This window comes from Solanum lycopersicum, chromosome 1, assembly GCF_036512215.1.
Source record: "Solanum lycopersicum chromosome 1, SLM_r2.1".
NCBI classification, from domain to species: domain Eukaryota; kingdom Viridiplantae; phylum Streptophyta; class Magnoliopsida; order Solanales; family Solanaceae; genus Solanum; species Solanum lycopersicum.
In genome coordinates, this window is record NC_090800.1 from 80,583,076 (window position 1) to 80,604,861 (window position 21,786).

The 21,786-nt window shown below is 33.7% G+C and overlaps 1 protein-coding gene across 1 annotated transcript; it reads right to left on the minus strand.

Annotated features, from left to right (window-relative positions):
* Window positions 1-356: 356 nt before the first annotated feature.
* LOC101248517 (tubulin-folding cofactor D) lies at window positions 357-14,495 on the minus strand. Its single transcript, XM_004229751.5, has 17 exons — window positions 14,168-14,495; window positions 11,549-12,096; window positions 10,934-11,036; window positions 10,272-10,448; window positions 9,588-9,776; window positions 8,767-8,883; window positions 8,475-8,579; window positions 7,386-7,556; window positions 7,083-7,298; window positions 5,778-5,976; window positions 4,446-4,651; window positions 4,142-4,366; window positions 3,486-4,052; window positions 3,146-3,406; window positions 1,405-1,449; window positions 1,064-1,249; window positions 357-950 (listed from the first exon to the last, which is right to left on the minus strand). Exons 1-17 carry the CDS (start codon window positions 14,348-14,350, stop codon window positions 663-665), a joined length of 3,786 nt encoding a protein of 1,261 aa, XP_004229799.1. The 5' UTR covers window positions 14,351-14,495; the 3' UTR covers window positions 357-662.
* Between the last annotated feature and the right edge of the window lie 7,291 nt (window positions 14,496-21,786).

A 21,786-nucleotide genomic window follows, 5' to 3' on the forward strand; every position in this document is an offset into this window, starting at 1 on the left:
CAAGGTTACTATGGCTTTCTTAATAAAAGGTAATGGTTGAAATGATCTGCTTTTCTTCTGTCCCTTACCACCCGTGATTGTATAACCACAGAATAATGTAATATGGATAAATAACACGTTAACAGTGAAAAATAACTTCCTGTCGACTAAATTATCATTTTCTACCAAAAAATATTTTTCATTAACCAGTGCCCCTACTCTTCCAGCTATATTGCAAAAAAAAGGTAAGAATAGTGTATAAAGAGTAACTTGGTGCAGAATTCTGCATTGAAGATCGCGTGAGTCTTTACATTTTCTACTAATAACAGAAGCAAGATAGCTCTTTTGATTCAGTTGAATTTAGAAAGATTGAACAGTTAGAAGAATCAATCACCTTGCCAATCCAAATGAATCATTTGTACATTCGAGACTGGGGTACCGTCAGAGTAGGAATACACCACACTTGAGAAAACGGCAATCACCGTATCACCTATTTAGTGAAACACTACATTTCAGCAATTTGCAATAATGTTACAAACCAACCCCAGACGAACTCTTTGTTCCCAAGAAGTGATTTTGAACAACACAGCCAAAAAGGAGTGGGGGTGGGGTGGAATCCAGAGCAGTGGCAACCAACTCTGTGATAGCACAAGGTTCTGATTCTTATATGCATCTGCAAGGAACTAAAACCCAGCTGATCCAACAAGTGAAGAGTATGCTGCATTTTCATCACCGGTAGGTGCCTGTTCAACAACTCTGCGGGATGTTCCAACATCTGCTTTCGAAAATGTTCCAACATCTAGCTTGCATGCGGCACAGAGTTCTAAGCGCTTCTCTTTTGCTTCTGCAACATCACCGTCCCAACAAGTTTCAGAGATAATCTCAAGTGCTTTCTCTAGCTTGTCTTCTGGCACTAGAGCGTCATTTTGTTGGAGGACAAGATAAACTTGTTCAGCAGCGGCCTTCCTGACCTGCAAAATGGTCGCAAGCAATTTATTGAGAAGGCGTCCAATTCATTGTTTCATGTTCTTCATTTATCTATTCACTCAGACTAAGTTTCTCTTGTTCAGGTGCTTTCTGGTACCTTTGGAAATCGATGGGTGAGGAAAGTTAGTAACTGACTGAATGCCTGGATATTGATCTGTTCTGGTACTGATGAAATATATCCAAGTATGGCAATTCCAGCATACAGCTTACTGAAGTCTTTTGATCCTTTCAACTCTATATTCAGAGCTTCTAAAACTCCAACACAAAACACTACAGTCTGCGCCTGTTCAAAGAAATGAGAGGGGGTAGGGGGCAAAGTCACATCATCAGTACAGCAGTGTTTTGCAGAATAAGCCAGTACATATAAGAACAAAGGGGAAGATACCGTACATGAATGATTGGATACTATAAAAAAGACCTAGAGGGAAGTAGACTAACCTCCATAATTAAGAAAATCCTTTTGCTGAATAGGTTCTCAATAGTCTGCAACAAAATAGTAACACATCAGTGTTAGAAAACCCGTTCCACATTGGATGTTTAAGGTTTAAATATAAAGATACAGTGTCTTAGTTTACTTTTTCTTTTTTCACAACTAAGGTGTTGGGTCAACTTGCACACACCTCGACTACGCTTAGTTTACTTTTTCTTTTTTGACAACTAAGGTGTTGGGTCAACTTGCACACACCGCGACTAATTACACATACCTGCCACCTCCCACAAACAACAGACATCAAGTAACTCTGTCCACCAAGGCTAGGATAGAAGGGCAGAGATCCCCTACTGTTTTGTCTTTGCTGGGGTTTGAACCTGAGACCTCATGATTCTCGACCCCACTTCACTGACCACTAGGCCACACCCATGAGTGCGTTTCTTAGGTTACTCCATCCATGGACTTAAGATTGTGCGTTGGATACTGTAATTCTTTCACATGGTACCAACACCAAATACATTCCTAATATCAGTTACCCAATGTTAGGCCACTCATAAAATGTATGTTATCGCACACCCCATAGCCAATTCTGAATGTGCGAGGATGTCAAAATGCCACATTAGTTAAGCGTATGAGCTTTTGGTCTTCTTGTATGGTCTTGGTATATTCTCACCATTGCACTAGTTCTTGACATTGGGTTAGACTTAAGGCCCATTAACATAGTATAAGAGCCAAGCTTTGGTTGGTTTGTTTCCACAACTGTCTTGTCTCGACATATTCTATCACTTGGATCTCTCTTCACTTGAGCAAATTGAGCCATTAACTCTCATGCGCAAACCCTATAGAGCCAGGTTACACATACAGAAGGGTGTTATAGAACTTCTGGGATATTGGCATAGTAAGAGTTTTCAAATGAGCAAATAATTGCCCCTGGTTTCACCACCCATTACTTTACGATTATAGGTAGGATGCTTAGATTGTTTTTTAGCCAAAATAGAGGAACTTGAAGAATAACATAAAGAGTGCTTGAAGTTTTCCAAAAAATGAGATGTGCAAAGGACAAAACAGAATACTGACTTCTTTTACAAATATCCAAAAAATAAAATCAAACTTTTTAGAAGAATTCGAGAAGGATTTAGCAGAGGTTCCTGCAACAAGCCTGTCTAAAGATGAAGCATAGATATGAGAAATATCCAGAGTTGAATTTGATCAGAAATGTAGTTACAAGTCAAAGGGGTGGAGAGCGTGAGATTATTGGCAGGATTCACGACTACCAGACTTCTATTGTGATGGCAGATTTCACTACTTTACATATTAATTCAACTATAGTGCACACTGTCTAGCAAAATCATGTATTACATATAGCTCTGAGATGCTTCGACAAATTGTTCAGTTCACCACTAAAGATCCTTGTAATTGGAAATAGTAAGAGTCACTTGGAAGGTGAAGCGCCATTCCACATTTTTCTTTTCAAAGCAGCTACAAATCATAATTTTTTAGAAGAAATTTTTTTTTACCAATAAAAAGGAGAATAGATAAGCTCAGGATACTGCATAGACTGTCAAAAATGTAAATTCACCAGAATGCCACAGTAAAAAATTATGATTAACAAGCATCTTCATAACTGCAAGAAAATAACTGCTTCATAAATCATAATGTGGTGATTCTAGAAAGATAAACAGTGATCTACAGTTAAGGAATGAGCCGACAATCATCATTTGCAGAAACAAAATTTCCAATCAAATTTACCTTCAAAGTGGGTTCCACAACTCTGTCACACCTTTTGTATTTCTGAAGAACCCAAAGAATGTCATTGGAAAGATTGTACTCTTTAGAGTCATTTCCATTTTCATCAGTTGACTGAAGAAATTCAAGCAAAGCATTGAGTGATGGCTTCCTCAATGAATCTTGCAAGCCACCAACGGAAATAACCAACCCCGATATCACATATTTGCTATAGCAACTGATACCAAGTAACTGAAGAAACCTAGGATATGAAAAAGTAGGTACCTGCAGGATGGCATAGAAAAGTTTGTTTGTCAAATACCTTAAGATATAGCAACCAACAAGACAAGCAATTTTCACCTACCCCCCATTTCAGATCTGCGTCGTCAGGCACTATTTGTTCTAGTCTCTCTCGATGGGGAATGAATGGTACATAAATTGATTTATTATGCAAAATTCTTTGAAGAACCTTTGCAGCTAACTCTCTTAATTTATCCATCTTCTCCACTGCTTGTTTAACAATATTTCCAACTAAATGGGTTGCCATATTTTCATCAAAAAGAAAATTCATCTGGTTTGTAACATCTGTCTCGTCCAACTGAGGAACAGATCCAAGTTCCATTTGTTCTGACTTGCTTGAGACACCCTTGAGTCCTCTTTTGCATAGAATATATGTGCATCTCTCAAGGCCATCTAAGGCAGCCTCACGAACCCAAGAACCAACATCACCTCTGTTATCTTTAGAGTAATCATCCAAAGCTTTAAATAAAGTCTGCATAACCTCATTCTTTATAAAAACATACAGAGATATGCATTCTTCGGCAGATAATAGATGAGAATGATCTTGTGTATTGGTTAAAATTTCACATACAGATACAAGTCCTTTGACAGCATTTACCCGTGATTCAACATCTCTTTCTTCAGGGTTATCCTGTAGAGCATAAAGTTGTTCCATCAACCAAGATAATGTGCAGCTTAGTTTCTCCATCAGCAACAGCTAAAACAGAAGCACTTCCTTACCTCAATTTCACAAGCAGCACAAAGCTTACGAAGTATATCCTTCCATCCTACACAGAGAAACTTAAATGGCAAAATACCAAGCGCAAGTGAAGATCCTCGTCTAGCTGCCACATTAGGATCACTCAATTGCTCAAGGTATCTTAATGTAATAGCATTGAAGCCTTTACTTTCCAAAGGCACAATGTAAGCAGGAATGAAGCTCTTTAAGGCTGCAACAGCGGCACCCTATAAACAAAATAGAAAATCAGCCAATTCACTCAGAGGAAGCTAATCAGCAGGAAATTGAAAAAATCATAAGATAAACCTGTATCTGAGAATTAGGATGTCTCAGATTCTCGTGGAGCGTATCAAGCAGACTCCGTTTTATTTTGTCTGTCAATTGGACCTGAGCTGATGAAATGCATTCAATGAAACGGGAAACAGCAGAACGCATTATTTCTCCTCCCTTTCCACGATATAGCCGTGCTTTCTCGATTGCAAGAACCACACCAGCAAGTTGATTCTGCAGATCTGTAACGGAAAAATAGAGGGACCACAATTAGCTTTTGCATAATAAACACAGAAATAGACCATGTCATAAACCTTAACCAGATGATATTCTCTTTTATTAATTTAAACAAGAATTGTGGTAATTAAAACTTTAGAATGGCTCACATGGTAATAGCAACGTCACAAAAAAATAGGTCTCCAGTTGTATGTGATGGAAAGACAATTAAATGCATGGTACAAAAGCAATGAAAAATGAGTACTATTGTCTTAGAATGTAATCCTCTTTCCCAAATTCAATGTCCATTACATCTCGACTTTCCTGCTAATCCAAACTTGTGGAACTGAAAGAACACTTCCATTGTTCTTCTTATAATCATTTCTGGGAATTACATACTTCAATCAGTAGCTCACTTCTATTCAAACTGTATAGCAGGCTAGCAGCTATCACTCCCATAATATTCTTGTACTCTTTCCCTCAGGATGATTAATTAGGATTGAGGGACTTTTTAGCTATTGAAAGAAGAAGAAAAGGGCAGCTCAGTGCATGAAGTATTCCATATCCACACAGGGTTTGGCAATGGCAGCCTACCTGGCGCAAACTACAATGTTGATTCCAAGGCTAGGAGCTGTGACCAATAGGCCACACGGTTAGAACTTTACTGTTTCTCCAAGGCTTCCTTTTTTTAATACGCGAAGAAATCACTCCAACAATAAGCACTGATAGGGTCTAAACATCTATGACAGAAGTTAGACAAATAATTTCACTTGGCATTCCTGATTTGATTTCACAATGAATAAGAAAAAAAATCATGTTTCATACATGTATAAATATATGAAATAACATGTAGAATTTACTTGCACAGATTGAGTACAAGTCATCATTACAATCTCATATATTTTAACAATTAAGTTGTTTTTTAATGTAGAATAGTTATAGATTTCCAGTTTACGAGCACCTTTTATTTTCTAGTATACTGAATAACTATTTAACTCAAGTGAGGCGTAGAAAAACTAAAACTTATAAACAAAGAGGTAAAACAATCAAATGAATTAGATCTTTAAACTATAAACCAGTGCCAACCAGCTTGAAATTTGATCTCATCTCACACAAATAACTAAAATCTTGAAGCTAAATGGAGACACTAACCTGGGGGAAGAACATATTCACGTTCATGTAGAGCCAATATAACCTCCCCAATAGCTAAAGTTGCACCATGACGCATGCACAAATCAGAAGACAATGTGCAAGGCAATAATTTCCCCACAACGGTACTAGAAAAATGTCCAAGATCATACTTAGCAAGAGAAGAAAGGGCATTTGCAGCAAGCTCTCTCAAACTCTTATCCTATATTAGAACAGTAAGGTAACGAATCAAAAAGACTTATCAATGATAGAACTAGCAAGTGACAGCACATGCCAAATTAGTGCACAAATAGATAAGTACATTGGCCAGCTGGTATGATATTAGCAGGGTCTTAATTCTCAAATTTAGACTGTTCTAAAGCTCAATAGGAAAAGGAACCAGAAAAATTACAAGAAGAAGGTGAAATATCACTAAATGACCCTATAGTTTGCCATAATGAGGGCTACACCTTTAGTTTCACAACTAAAAGATCCTTAGCAGGATCAGCATAACCTCCTCTGCTACTATCTTTTCTGAACAGATATGTCGTCAAATTTGTATATATGAAAGAGAGAGAATGATATTTGGAAACAATATCGTTGGAGGGGGGTGATTAGATCGGACAAGACACAGTTTTAGCTTACAGAGGACACAACCTTAGATAGAAGGGTGTGGAAAAGATGGATTAAGGTAGAAGGTTAGTAGGTTGCAGTGCGGTTTCTGTAGTTGTCTTGCTGTCCATTCATATTAGTAGTTTCTTGTCCTTCGATTTCTGTTACTATCTATTGTTTCTTGTACCTTGATCATTGTATAGTTTTGTTTAAGTTTCTTTTCTATTACAATCTGCTATTTTTTGTTTTGTTTGTTACTTCATGTACTTCTGTTACTTTTCTTTGGGGACTGCTTTGGACTGTTTTTATTGAGCTGAGTGTGTATCTGAAATAACTTCTCTACCTTTGAAGTAGAGGTAAAGTCTCTGCGTACATTTTACCCTCTCCAGACCCCAATTTGTGGGACCACACCGGGTATATTGTTGTTAATATTTGTAAACAAATTCCTATCACATTTATAATCCAATTCCTACCATCTTTTTTCAGTTCCATGATATGACAAAAGTTTTCAGTTGTCACAGTAGTGCTTTTGCCAAGACCTCAAAACTTCGGTGAGGAATCAGCTATATACATCTTATGTTGATAACAAACTTATATAATGCACCTCAGTGAACCACAAATAAAAGGCACACTCAAGCAGACCATAAACATTTTATAAAAGAAGTGTTTTGTCTAAGTAAAAGCTAGCAATCAAGCAACTAGCAAGTATAAACGTACCCAGTGACAGATTTTGTTGTTCAGAAGCTGATCAACAAAAGTATAAAGATAGCCATCATATTGAGCAATGCAGACGGCAACGTGAAGATAGGAGTTTGTACGTGAAGAAAGTGCAAAGTAATCAGCTGTATTCACTATATCGATACCATGAGGATAATTTCCTTGTCGTCCAACATTCTCTTGAAAAGCAGCAGCAGCTGCTCTTCTACAATTTACCTGGAAAGTAATAACAATGTTGCATCATTTTAATCGGAGGAAGAAGCACCTTGACTGGGCAAGGAATGATCCCTGCGTTTTTGGTACCTCACGGTCATAGCAGGCCACAGTCAGAAGGTGTGGAGCAAGCTGTTGGAGTATACTTTTCATATCTGCATGGCAATATGCACGGCCAAATGCCCAACAAACATAAGCAGCAGCATCACGTACATGGGATCCAATGCTATGTGGACCTCTTCGAATGTCATAATGTAATGCCTGTCACACCAAACTTTCCATCATTATTAGGCGACAAAAATCCAGCTTCAACTAGGGAAGAATTGCATGAGTGGATAATGCAAGTCTAATGCATTCCATTATCTCGATGTGGTAGTCTACATTGAATATGTTTCAGTAACTCATCCCCAAAAATTAGGTCCACCCGTATATCCATTTGTCATGCATACCCATTAGTAAACATCAAAAGAGGATGATATGTATTCTGGATGCTAAAAATTGAATGGTAATAAGGACTGGTATTTCAAAGGTGAAGATTTTATGGTCATAAGTACACAATAGAAACATCGTAAATGACATAAATACTCAATAATGTGATTTGGACACATAAACACACAGCAGTCAGTAAACAGGAGTCCTATGGGCATCTGTGCTTCTGATTGCCTAACCAGCATGGTCATCATGGGTAAACAGGGATGCTTTCTACTTTCCTTTAACCTCTTCTCCTCTTCTCAGCTGTAAGTAGGCAGCAGGCCTTATCTATCCTATTTCTGCAGTAAGAAACAATGTTTTCTGCGACAAAACTAAGAGCGACAAATTTTCTGAAAGAGAGATCTGTGTTAAGAAGTTTCACTCGAATATCAAAGTGTATGACGTACATAATTCCAATTAATATATTAAATTTGTAGCGATCGCTTGAAGCTGGAGGAACAACCGAGAAACATGGAATAGAGCATAGTCAACTACGGTTGCCTGCTTATCATAGCCTATACATTTCCTGGAAGGTAAGATATAAGGAGAAAGATGAACACTGATGCAGCAAGTTGTGTATCATTAGCAAGTTTTGTATCATTAGCATTTATAAAGAGATAATTAATTGCTCAATCGCAAGGTCCAACATATAGAGTTAAAGAGAGATCAAAAGTACAGAAAAAATTAGGGAACTTCAGTAAGGACAACCTTAATAACAACAGGAATAACTTTGTGAAAACTAATAGGTAACAACAATCCTCTACGTGCCAATTCAGCCAGCGCCAAACAGCCACCATGCCATGAACCATCGCCCTGTAACACTAGAATACATAAGCATAACCTAAACAAAAGAAGACTCAAGACAGATGAAGTGCAAGAGAAACTATTAGCTTTACAAAATCTTGGTCTCGTTAATTAATATTCTGTATTCAGACATAGTGGCTATCTCATAAGATAACAGAAAAAAAAAAGTTGGTAAAAAACAACAGCAGTAACACACCTCGCTAGGTGAAAAGAGCTCCAGGACAGATGAAAGGATTTCATCGGAAAGCAAGTAAGTTAACCGTGAAGTAACACGACCAATGCCTTTTGCAGCAGACCAACGCACAACAGTATCCTGTAATGCCATGATAAAATATCTAAGATGCGAAGTTGAAATTAAAAAAAAATAGCGGAAATGTGAAAAAATAAAAGGAAGCTGTTGTAGCAGTAATATACTGAAATGGAATCAAATGATGCCAATGCATGAGAAGACATAAACCTGTTTCAAAATAGCAACTGCAGATGAATAAAAAAAGAGACCAGTTAGCCTGAACAGAAGTAAATAAATGTTTGTTTCTGTTCCATAATGTGAGTTTCACTAAGAATCTCCTAAAACAGTAAGGCAATGACGCTTTATGACTGTTCAGCTAGAAGAAGTGTCATTTATTAACTGCTTTAGGAGATTCTTAGTGTCAGTCACATTGTGGAGCAGCCAGACAATTATTTACTTCTGTTCAAGCTAACTGATCTCTTTTGGCACATGTGCGCATACACGGAAAGAGAGAGACACAACCTTGCATCAACATATCAAGTTCCTTTAAATGCACTAACTCAAGGAAGAGAAATATATGTGGATATTCAACTTAAATTTATCATGGTTCTTCCATGGCACATGAGGAGGAGGTGAAGGAGCTTTACCAGATAAACATATAAATAAAATAAACCATCCAAGGAAAACAGATACCAACTTGAATTTGTCTACAGGTCTCGCTCTAAATACTTAAGATTAACGAGGACAATCAGATAAGTAGAAGATGGAAGCTCACCCTTAAGACATACCGTATCACGCAGTCCTGACAGCAGTAATTCAATTATCTCTTCTACTATATCAGGGACATCCATGTCTTCTTCGTCATGACAGTCCGGTTCTTGGTCGAAATTTGATAGATCATTGTTTCTATAATTATTGTATTGGTTCGTTTCAATTCGATCAGCAGTAATATGCCCTCCAAGCGTGCTGGTTCTACCCTACATGGCAAAACAAGCATTGCTACTAACTAATTTCCCACACTCTATGGTGAGTTTACCAGCACAAAGTATTTTCAGGGGAATACTGTAAAACACAGGAATGAAAAAAGAAAAGTAACCAGTAAATGAACAAATAATGAAGGAGCTGATAAACATGTTGCTCTTTGATAAGCATCACAGTACTGTAATGTTTTAAATAAGAGATAAATATTGACAAGGATCAAGAAGAGCAAGTAAGGATGACAATGTTTAAAAATCACATTAAGATCAGTGAGGCAACATAAAGAAAAAGGATGCTACCAGACAAAAAATTACATAGACGCTCATCATCCTGTTCCCCGCAAATCGTCATAATTTTTTCTTTTAGAAAGATGGTAGGACAACTGGCTCCTAGTAAATGATACTAAGCTAGTTAACTACACGAGTTTTGAAGCAGAGTAACCATCACTCTGTAAAACATTTAAGTCCCATCTTTTGCATAATTAGCAGTCTTACCACATATCGCCATGACTGATGACGTGGAGGGAGACATATCATCCCAATCCTTTGAGTTAGCTTCACAAGATACTTGCGAAGTAAAGGACTACGCGCTGCAGTGTTGGACTTCATCAGAGCTGATGTGTCATTCCAAACACCAGGAACCACACTAAGCAACACTTTTGGGCTTCCATTCTGTATTAAGGAAAACAATAGTATTCTAAGAAGTACACATACTAAAGCAGGACTGCAAGATCACCAAATAATGAAGGGGTTAAATAACATCTTGCACAACTGTGCCACTCCATAGTGAGTAGACTTTGTAACATGATCAATGTGTATCTTTCAATCAGCACCAGGTCTCTGATATAATGACATCAGGAGATGCTTTCAAAGATAACTGAAACTTAAACTTGGCATTTACTTGATAAATTTAAATTGATTTTCCAACCCTGTCTATTTCTTTTAGACTCGAATTTTACCACACACTCACAGATAATTACCAAAAGAAATGAAGAGCAGCTACAAATACATCGCGGTCTGAAGGACGAAGGATAAAAGATGAATTCATTTCATTCAAATTTGAGTTTTAAAGTAGAATCACAGATTCCACAGATAACGATTGCACATAAAGAAAGCTAGGAAATAACCAAAGTTGGGCACAAAGAAAAAGATTGAACCTTAAACATAGCACCTAGTGCTTCAACTGCACCCAATAGCTGGAAGTGATTGACCACATCATTTGACATACATGACATAACTTCATGCGTCCAGTCCACAAAGCTGAAAAACAAAGTTATGGGGGATGCAAATATGCAACTCAAACATATCGTGTGAAACAATTTGCAAGTGTTAAATAATTATCAAAGGAGGCATAAAATAGTTAAATCATACATACTCAGCATATTTTATTGTAGAAGATTTTATTCCTTTTTACTGCCCACACAAATAATATTTAACATACAGAAAAATGAAACAGAATGTCTCAGCAGGCATTATGACAATTTGCAAGAAAGGACGAGGATTTTGTCTGCTGATATCACATACAAGTTAATTGCATGTGTCACATAACAAGCAAAGTGAAAATGCAGTAAATTATACTCCAGTGAGTATCATGTCATTTGCATTCACAAATATAATGTGCATGCATGAAAATGACCAGACAATTTCATCTATTTTTACGTGTTGTTTCCTTTCTCCTTTTTTTTTTTTTGGTTGTTGATAATTTCATCTGCTTGATTGCAAGATTTTAAATCATGAACTGTTAGAAATGGCAAGGGTTTTGGCAGTTGGACCTGGTAAAAGCCTTTGTCATATCTGGGCGCGTAAGAAGCCTTGAGAGCAGCAAACCCGATATGGTTCGCATAGGACCCGCATTTGAAAGGTAGTCTTTAGAGATTTCCAGAATTTTTAGAACAAGTGGAGGTGGCTCATCACCTCCAGCATAGTTATTATTCCCAGCACTAGTATCCATAGAAGCTATATCAAAAGGGATCAATACAAGAATGTATAGCCACAATAGTATCACACACTTTGCCTCCATCTCTCCAGTACTTTCTTGTCGTAATGATGTTCCAGCTTGTGTATTATGGCATTTCTCCAGGAGAGATACTGCAAGCTCCAGGTCAGAAACCTGATGAGGGAAGAACTTGACAACAGCCTTGTAGCCACAGACTGTCACCAGAGAATATATTATGATACACACAGGATTAATTACTTCAAGAATCTCTTCCGAGGCAGCAACTCGTTCGACAGCTTTTGAACGGACAATGGACATTAGGGGTGAAACCATACTCTCGAGGTAAGGCTCCAGTAATTGACCTTGCTCCTGATATTTGTCCATCTGCAAATCATATTTAAACAAATAATTAATGTACTACCAAAGAAAAAATATTTTTTATAAAATTTCCTTTAGCTCTAAGCAACTGGTGTTTTAGGAATTCTGAAAGCAAAGTACTCAATCATTAAGTCTTCTAAGAGTTTGGACTTGGCATCATCAAGAGTGTAGTGTCCAGCATCAACACGAGTAAAAGATAAGCAGAAATTTGAAACAATACATTCTTCAAATTCCTTCTCAACAAATACATCTCTTCACAGTCCCCTCTCAAAAAACTAAATCTCTCCACAGTTCCTCTACAAGCTCACTTTTAGGCTCAGTCATCAAGACCAGCAAAATTCAGATATTTTCTCACCGATGAATCATATCAGTTAATCATAGAAATTGTTAAGAAGTCCCACATCAGTAGAGGGATGGGAATTTGGTCTCGTTATATGGGCTTGGACAAAACCTCCCTCTTGAGCTAGCTTTTGAGGTTGAGTTAATCCAGGTGTCATCTTTACATGGTATCAGAGTCAGGCCCATCCCAATTCATTGTTCACCGATGTTGGGCCCCATTTAGAAGTGTTCACGCTCCAGTTGAGGTCTGGCCGTGCAGGGGAGTGTTAAAAAGTCTGACATTGGTAGAGGAATGGGAATTTGGTCTCCTTATATGGACTTGGACAAAACCTCTCCTCTTGAGCTAGCTTTTGAGGTTTGGCTAGGCTAATGTTTCATATCTTTACACAAACAAATTTTCCTTAAAACACAAAATAAAAAAAAAAGCTTCCTGCAATTCAATATAGAAGGTGGTGTTCGACTGAACTTGGAATTTAAGAAATAGAATAAGACTTTTCACTCATAAGCAAAATATATAGTCCTACAGAAAGTATCCTCAGAACTAGTGGTCTTCAACGTGCCATATTAATTTGCATAAGAGCATATCATTAAGGGCAAAGTAGAAATGTTAATACAACAAACTTCCAAATATAGATAGGAGTCGATCTTTTCAAGAGAGATCAAGGACGTATGACTGTCATATAAAATAGAAAAGAGAGCATAATTATCAAGCTTGAAGTTCAATAACATTCTTCAGTCACAAATGTAGTTTTACAGCTCCTTTAGAAGCTTAGTTTCTAATCAAATCACACAAAGTTTAAATCTTTTTGTCTAAATATATTGCCCAACAATAACAATATCCAGAATTATGCCTCAATCTCAAACTAGTTGCAGTTGGCTATATAAGTCCTCTATATATAATATGCTCTATTTATGTTTCTTACATTCAACTACTCAATTGTTTGTCGTATAGGAGAAATTAGGAATTAATTTAATGAAAAGTATTTTTTAAAATCTGATGCCTTTTCTTAGACTGTAATACAGTCTTTAACCAAACTTAAAAGACTCCATCAAACACCAAACCAATGTAAATGTGCTAATAACAAAATATCCCAATCCCAACTAGTTGGATTGCCTATCCATACATTCCTCCTGCATCATATCTTACCCTTTACTAAGTACGCAATGATCCGAAGAAATTGAGGTACTTTAATACAACTTACTTCCATCATGTGATCTGTCATGTACACGTGTTCCCTTTTAATACCTTTAATCATCACGGTGTCACACCAATGGGCCAATGTCCTTGGAAGTCTACGTAAGACACAATTAAAGCATCTCACATAACCTCTCACTTTATGCTCTATATGTGCTATTGTACATCATGTTAATCTTTTTAATCTTGTACGATCACACGAGGTTTTAACATTTCACATTTTTGCATTACTCGTCTTGGATACGTTAGGCACTTAGGCCTTAGAGGCCAAATCTCACTTCACATAGTATCATTAGGCTCCCAACCATTCTATATCACATAAATCCATCCTACTCTAGCTCTATGTGTTCTTTCATTTTTCATGCCATTCTCTTAAGAAAATGAGCCAAAATATCTGAACTATTTGCATTTATATTGTCAAACAACAACAAAAAAAAAATTCAAAAAGGCAAAGTTAAATTTTACAAGTATTTTAACTACAAGCATAGCATTGAACTAATAATTATGCAGTTCAAACAGACAAAAGAGATAGAGAGAGATTACAATAGATCGGATCTTATGAACAGAGGAGATATCAGAGACACGGCCATTGGAAATGATATCGTCGAGGAGTGACTTAACAAGCTTCCATTCCTGTAAAAAATATCTCTGTAGAACACTCTCTTTAGAATCGTGTTCATCGTCTTCTTCAACTTCGGTAACTCCCATTTTCAACTGTTCCTCCATCTTCGAACTTTCTTCTACTCCGTTAGCCGCTAACAGTCCCGAGACACCGAGAAGATACACTGTGACGATTTGCCTCAAAAAGAATCTACTAGTATTTGATTTGATTTTGCCGCTGCTATTGCCGGACTGAGATTCATCTGCTTAAAACAATTATTAACGTCGGGGTTAACTGATAATCGCTGTCCAGCCCACAATGATTTTGCTATGTCCAATTTTGTTTAGTTTATGGGCTCATGAATGTTTGAAGCAGATTAGAATTTTGTTGGGCTCTGTGTTGGTAGAGAAAAAGCACTACATTCTAGAGCCCAATTATTACAATAGTTTCTTTTCAAAATGTTTGTAGCAATTTTTTTAAAGAAAAATTATATATAATAGCAAACTAATAACCTAAAATGAACGGAGTAGCTAGGGTTTGATTTAATTGTGTTCCATAGCAAACGTTTGCAAAAATTGTCAGGCGCCTCTCCCCTAAATATCTCGCTCGCCACTCTCCTCCAATCTCTCGCTCACTTCCTCACTTTTTATACAAATACAAGTGTATAAAAATTGTTTCTAATTGTATAAAGTAGAGAAAATTGTATAAATACATATATTTTTGTTCCTCTCTCTCCCCTCTTCCAGATCTCACTCGCCACTCTCCCAAATCTCGCTCTCCACCCTCACCTTTCTCACTTATACAACCAGAAGCGAAATGTATAAATTGCATTTCTGTTTGTATAAAGCGTGAGAAAATTTGTATATACACATGCAAGTACATATATTTTCGTCCTATACACGTATAATTATACAATAAAAATACTCTCCTGCCCAATTTCTTTTGCCTTTTTCTCTTTCTCGTTTTATACGATTGTCAAATTGTATCTAATTTCTCTCTTTCTCATTTTATACAATTCGATTCAATTGTATATTCCTTATCAAGTCTCTTTTGTCTTTCTCTCTTTCTCATTTTATACAAATTCAAATTGTATATAATCGTTCTATACACTTATAATAATACAATTCGTTTTATACACTTCGTTTTTGTACAGTTCTCTGCCCAAGTGTCTTTCTCTTTCTTGTTTTATACACTTCGTTTTATACAATTTGCTTCAACTGTATATGTATAGCGAATTATACAGTTTCTATGTTTGTTATGGAGCGCAATTATGCAAACTTTGCTATAGCATACAAATATAGATTTTTTATTTGCTATATGTGAAAGTTGCACATTTTTTTATCATCATACATTTATAAGTGCGACAATTATAATCTTTGTTAATTGAATCTGTTCGCATGACAAATCAATCTATGTTAATTGTTTTCATTCGTACAATGTGCGCAACGAATAACATCAAGGCAAAATGCATTGAATATACAAGATACAAACAATAAAAATTCTGGTATAAACTACATAACCACAAAAATACAATAAGATAATGATACACCCATAGAATATAGTCAAACAAGAACACGAACAATAAATATTTATCCCGTATCTGAAAAAGTTAGATATGTGGTATATATATATATATAACAAAATGTGGATGGTAAAATTGAGTGATTTGTGGGAAAAAATTTCATTCAAAATACAAAAATACAATTTAGAACAAGAAAAGTTCTCGATGCCATAAACTTTGTCCACAAAAGAATATAGTGATTTGGTTGAGGTTTCGTATAGAACAATCAGTTTCTCCTTAATTAATTTACTCTTTAAAATGATCTTAATAATTTTTCGACTTGAATAATCTTTTGAAAGAAATAACAAAAGATAGGTGACTTTCATATTAGAGCAGAATAATTTTTTCAAGTAAAATAACAAAAGATAAATGATTTTTCTCATATAAAAAAAAAAGGTGACTTTACTCACTTATTTTGAATAGTTCACATCATTTAATATAGCCATGAAGTACTCCTAGAAAGAGATATCGCAACTTAACCAAACAAAAGTATGTTCCTTTCTTTTACAAGATATGCAAAATATCATATTCACACATTGATCGATCATGATATTATTCAAGTTTACAAACATATAGTATATGCTATGTATACACCACCAAGACTCAAAAGTTCCCATCACCACACTAGCTGACTAAATCACTCTCATAAATATTTGGTTTTTTTTTTTTATATATATATGTAACCTTGCTTCTTGCTTTAAGGTTTACTTTTAAAGCCACCATTAGAATTATCTCTATGCCAAGCTGCAAATCCATTAAACAAAACCAAAGTATTGCTAGTAACTTGTGCAACATTAAGTACCCTAGCTTTAATCATAGCCATCATTTTACCACTCATTGGGTACCCATAAAACCCATCCATACAAATATATGTATCAGTCAATACAGTACTTAGCCAAGTTTGCACATTACTTTGACACCAAGCAAAATCCCTTTCACTATATTCTTCACTCTTCATGTGTTCAAACTCTTTGAATGAATTTGTAAGCTGAGAAACACTGTCTGATATTTGATCTAAACAATCTTTAACCGCTTGATATTCCTTAGCCTTTTTTTGTTTCAATTCTTTTGATGCTATTTGCAAGTAATTTTTTGTGTATATTGCCTTAACTATACTCACTTTTAAAGCAGCTTGAGCTATTTCTTGAGGATCTTGTGAAGTTGGATTTAAATGTGTTGCTAATGAACTCACACATAGACCTGGATAACGAGTGTGCTTACATTGTGACTCTATGAATTTAGGTACGATTGCACTTGATTCAACAATAAAGATAGAAAAAATGAAAAGTAAAATTAGGGGAAGAACAAGTTTTTCCATTTTTCTTTTTTTCCTTTGGAAATATAACAAGGTTAGATATAATTATATGAAGAGAGAAGGGATTTACGTTATTGTTTGATGGGGAAATTGTCAAGAAGGTGCTAAGGTTTATATAGAAGCTAAGGGCTATGACATGAATATAAAAATCATGAGGAGTTTAATTAGTGCACACAATACTCCTTCCATTTAATCTTTTTTCTTTCTATTGACCTGACACAATAAGAAAATTTTAATCAGGAATGTATTTTATTAAATTTATATTGTTTGTGAAGCTTTGAAATTCTAAATTTGATTCCTTTAATTATTACTAAAGGATAATATACATAGAAAAAAGTACTCCACAAATGATAAAAACTCTCTTAATTTGTTAAAGTGTATAAATAATTAAATATGCTCCCTCCGTTTTAAAAAGAATAATCTCATTTCTTTTTTAGTATGTTTTAAAAAAATTATCTTTCTTTTTTGGCAAAATTTGAACTTGAACTTTTCACATGACATATTTAAGGCCGAACATTTGATACAATTGACATAACTTTAATTTAAAACCACAAAATTAATTTTTTTTAAACTCTGTTTCAAATTAAATTATATTTTTTTTAAAAAAAAACAAAAGGAATAATTAATTTTTATTTTGATATAGGTAAAGGTCAAGTAAAATGATACCGAAAGAGTAATAATGGAGTAATGTATAATTATTTTATTTTAGTCAATATTTTGGGGAAGGTGTTGATGTAGGGGTTGTAGTAAACACAAACCTTAATTCTTGTCGGAGCAATTTCCTATTTACGTAACTTATTATTTTAGTTATTGCTTTGACACCTAAAAAGTAGGAAAAAGTTATCTCTTAAATTACCTGTCTTTATTTTAACATTTTTTCTTAACTAATTTGATAAAACCAATGAGCTGACGGTAAAATTATAGTGAATTTTTTTTACCAACATAGTACTGGCATTTTGGGCATTGCGTTCTATAATATATAAAAATGTGATTTTTTTTTAATAAATAATATAATAACAAAATGAATTATAACACTAATAGTTATGCATATTAGTAAAGAGTGCTCATTAATTTTTATTATAAAATTCAATGTCGTTATAGACTTTAGAAATTTTATTTTTATTTTAGTTTATTTTAAAAATAATATCTGGTTGATTTTTGACAACTTTTCAATTTTTCCTTTTCATATGATACGTTAAGGACTTAAGAGAACAAAACTAAGAGATATTTGTATATTCTATAGTATATTGTTAATTTAAATCATAAAATTTAATGTATTTTTTTTTAAAATTTTGTATCAAATTAAAACCAAATAATAAATTGAAATAGAAGATAATAGCAAATTGCATTTTTATGTTCCTTTTGGTGATTTTTAAGCAATTTCAAATAACTTATCGAATCTTCTTGCCTTTATTTTCGATTGAGAAAACACACTACTAGGTCGAGGAAGAAGGGATCTTTTCTTATAATTCAATCAACTAATTAAAATAAATTACTATAATTTGTCGTTTAGTATATACATCAGTTAATTGTCCTCGTTATATGACAAATTCAATTATCTCTATACATTAATCTCAACGTTACCAATTATTAGAACACACTACAAACAGTATTTAAATCTCAATGTCTATCCTTCAAAAATAAACAATTATAGTACTCTGATCACTGATTCATATAAGTAAATTATTGGGATATAGAATATAAATACGTAAAAGATTATTTTTATTCTTTTATTATACTCTTTTGATTTTTTCTAGACGATTCTCTTAAAAAAATGCAAAGCAAACGATAATGAACAACAATTGTCTTGTAATTTTAAAAGTTTATTTATTTTAAACTACATAAAAAAATTACAAAAATTCACTTTATATATGGACTAGAAAGAGTAATGACGAAGAAATAAATAAATTATTTGGAAGTGAAAAGATAGGGTCAAGGATTTTTTTTTCAAGAGAAGTAGAAGAATAAATTGATAGTGCAAGATAAAGCCAAAATGACAAAATAAAGCAAATGATATATGGAATTATGGAGAGACCAGTTTATTTCCAGGCTAAGATAATAATATTACATGCGATTGACATCTCTATGTTATATATAAAATATATTTTAATGTCAAAGGACCGGATCATTGTTATCTATTATTTTTATAATATATTATATTGTAATTTATAAGTTTATTAACATATACTTAATTATTCTAGGGTAGGAGGTTTGACTAGATTTAAATAGTTTAGGTAAAGGATAAAATATTATTTTAAAATATTATATAAAGATATAATTAAAAAAATAAATTAAGTAACAATGGGAACACACCAATTGGTTGTTCCATAAAATAGGGTTTTTCATTGTTACGTAACAATAAAATTTAATAATACAGTATAATAAATTTTATATAACAATCAAAACAAATATTGTAGATAAAGTAATGATACAATGCAATATAATGAATAACAATGATTCAAACATAGTATAAATTATGTCCACGCGAATGAGAAATTGACTTTTATTTCTGTAACGTTGTGCCATATGCATACAGATCCAGAAGACATAGTATTCACAATTGTGATTTAATTAATTAATCCTTCACGTGCAATTGATTATTATTTTATTAAGTTCATATTTTATAACTTAGGTGAACAGGATTATTATTCAACGTTTTACTAGCTTGTGCTGAGCAGGCTTCCTTATCCGTGCACACCGCAACTTGTCTTACACAATAATATAATACAAATAAATGAAACATGGACTAAATATTGGACCAAATTATCAAGCTATATTATTAATTATTTCATAATACATCTACAATTGTTTATACAAGACTATATACACAGAATTTTTACCTTTTTATCTTTTCGATTACGTTTGTAACGGTTAATATACCTTATTTTAGAGATTCAACTTTTTTTTTCTAGACCAAACCTATGGTAGAATCTATCTACTCTAATATAATGTTGATTAATATGCATGATTATCCAAATTAAAGCTTAAATTATTTTTAAAAAAAGAGTAATACATGACACATCTATTCTATGTTTTCAAACATTTCAATTATATAAGAATGAACCTGTTTTCAACAACATTATATCCAGCTAATAATATCTTTATAAAAACAATTAATAGAAGTAACACAAGATCTTTATAAATCGTTATAAGAGACATATGATGGACCAAATATATTCTCTTTAACACTTCTAAAGTACATATGGACTAACAAATATTTCTCTTTAGTTTTCTTTCCTTTTTAATTTTTCCTTTGTCTTTTACGTATATTAACTATAGAGAAAGTCAAATAGCTCATGAGCTAGTGAATATAAGTTGGTACAGGATATTCAATAAAGTAATCGGTAAAGTTATTGTTATATGATCAAGATGTCATGAATTCGAGCTGCAAGAATAATCTCTTTTAGAAATATAGAATAAGACTGTGTATAATAAATTTTTATAATCTAATTTTTTTTTTAATTTTACACATAACAAAAGCTTAGTGTATTAGACTCTCTTAATTTTATCGGTTCGTTTAATCTCGGTGAGTGGTGCCAACGGTATGATTAGCTTGTGTTAGTAAGAAGGCAGCTTTGTCACCAATTCATGTGCCCACTTGTATAGACAATATTAAACAGACAAAATCATGCTGGAGATTGTTTGACCAACTTTGTGCTAAGATGATGGTAAATTTAATTCTACAACCTTATAATTATATTGTACCAGCCTACCAGAATATCTCATAATTTAGATTCTACACCATTAATATATTATTTAGCCTACGTACGTTACATATTTCTTTAAAAATTTATTTAACCAAGCAGACAACAAATTAAACTTTCTCCACTAGTACTATCGCCACCCACAAACCACCCGAATTTGAATAATCAGCTTCAACCAAAATGTTAATCAGGAGTGTTGTTTTGATTGAATTTGGATAGATTAAAATGAACAGAGTAAATAATGAGTTATATTATATATTCTATATTATAAAATTTTAAATAATTTTAGTAAAGTGTAAAATAAAACAAGATCGCTTACCTCTTACATCAATTTTTTGGTTTGAAAACTATATTAACAAACCGTAACGGTTAAAGTTAATATTGTCTCCGTCTCATTTTATATGTCACTTTTCAAATTTCAAGAGTCAAACAAGTCTTTCTTTGACCATAAATTTTTCATCGATCTTATAAATATTTTAAATTATCAATTATTGTGATTTATAGTACTTTTTACATAGTTTACAAATATATGAATTTCATTTTTAAAAAATTAAAGATTTCATGAGCAAATTTCTGATCAAACTAAATTGTTTGACTCTCAAAACATAAAAGGTATCATATAAAATATGATATAAAACTACGTCTAAAAGTAAAAGGACGAAAGTCGAAATTATCGCCTACTCTAATATCATTAAATTGTCAATTATTGTTACCATTTTATTTAAAAATTAGACCATTAAAATGACACTTTTTTAATTTAATTTGTTTTCAACACCCCTATTATGATATTTGTATAGGATATCTCATAATTTAGATTCTACACTACCTAGTTGGTCACATAAATAATTTGGGCATAAAATAAGGCGATATGCAAGTTGAACGACTTTCCAGCAAATTCTAGAATGGTCTTGACTTGACACAATAATTCAACCCTTTTAATTAAGATTTATGTCAGTTATCTTTTTAATTTGTAATTTAGAT

Bases quoted from the DNA above. Each gene is read 5' to 3' on its own strand.
- LOC101248517 (XM_004229751.5), bottom strand. From the start codon at position 14,350: ATGGAGGAACAGTTGAAAATGGGAGTTACCGAAGTTGAAGAAGACGAT. The intron at 9,777-10,271 runs GTAAGACTGCTA...TTTGCCATGTAG, and splicing joins ATCAGTCATGGCGATATGTG to GGTAGAACCAGCACGCTTGG. The intron at 951-1,063 runs GTACCAGAAAGC...ACCATTTTGCAG, and splicing joins TCACCCATCGATTTCCAAAG to GTCAGGAAGGCCGCTGCTGA.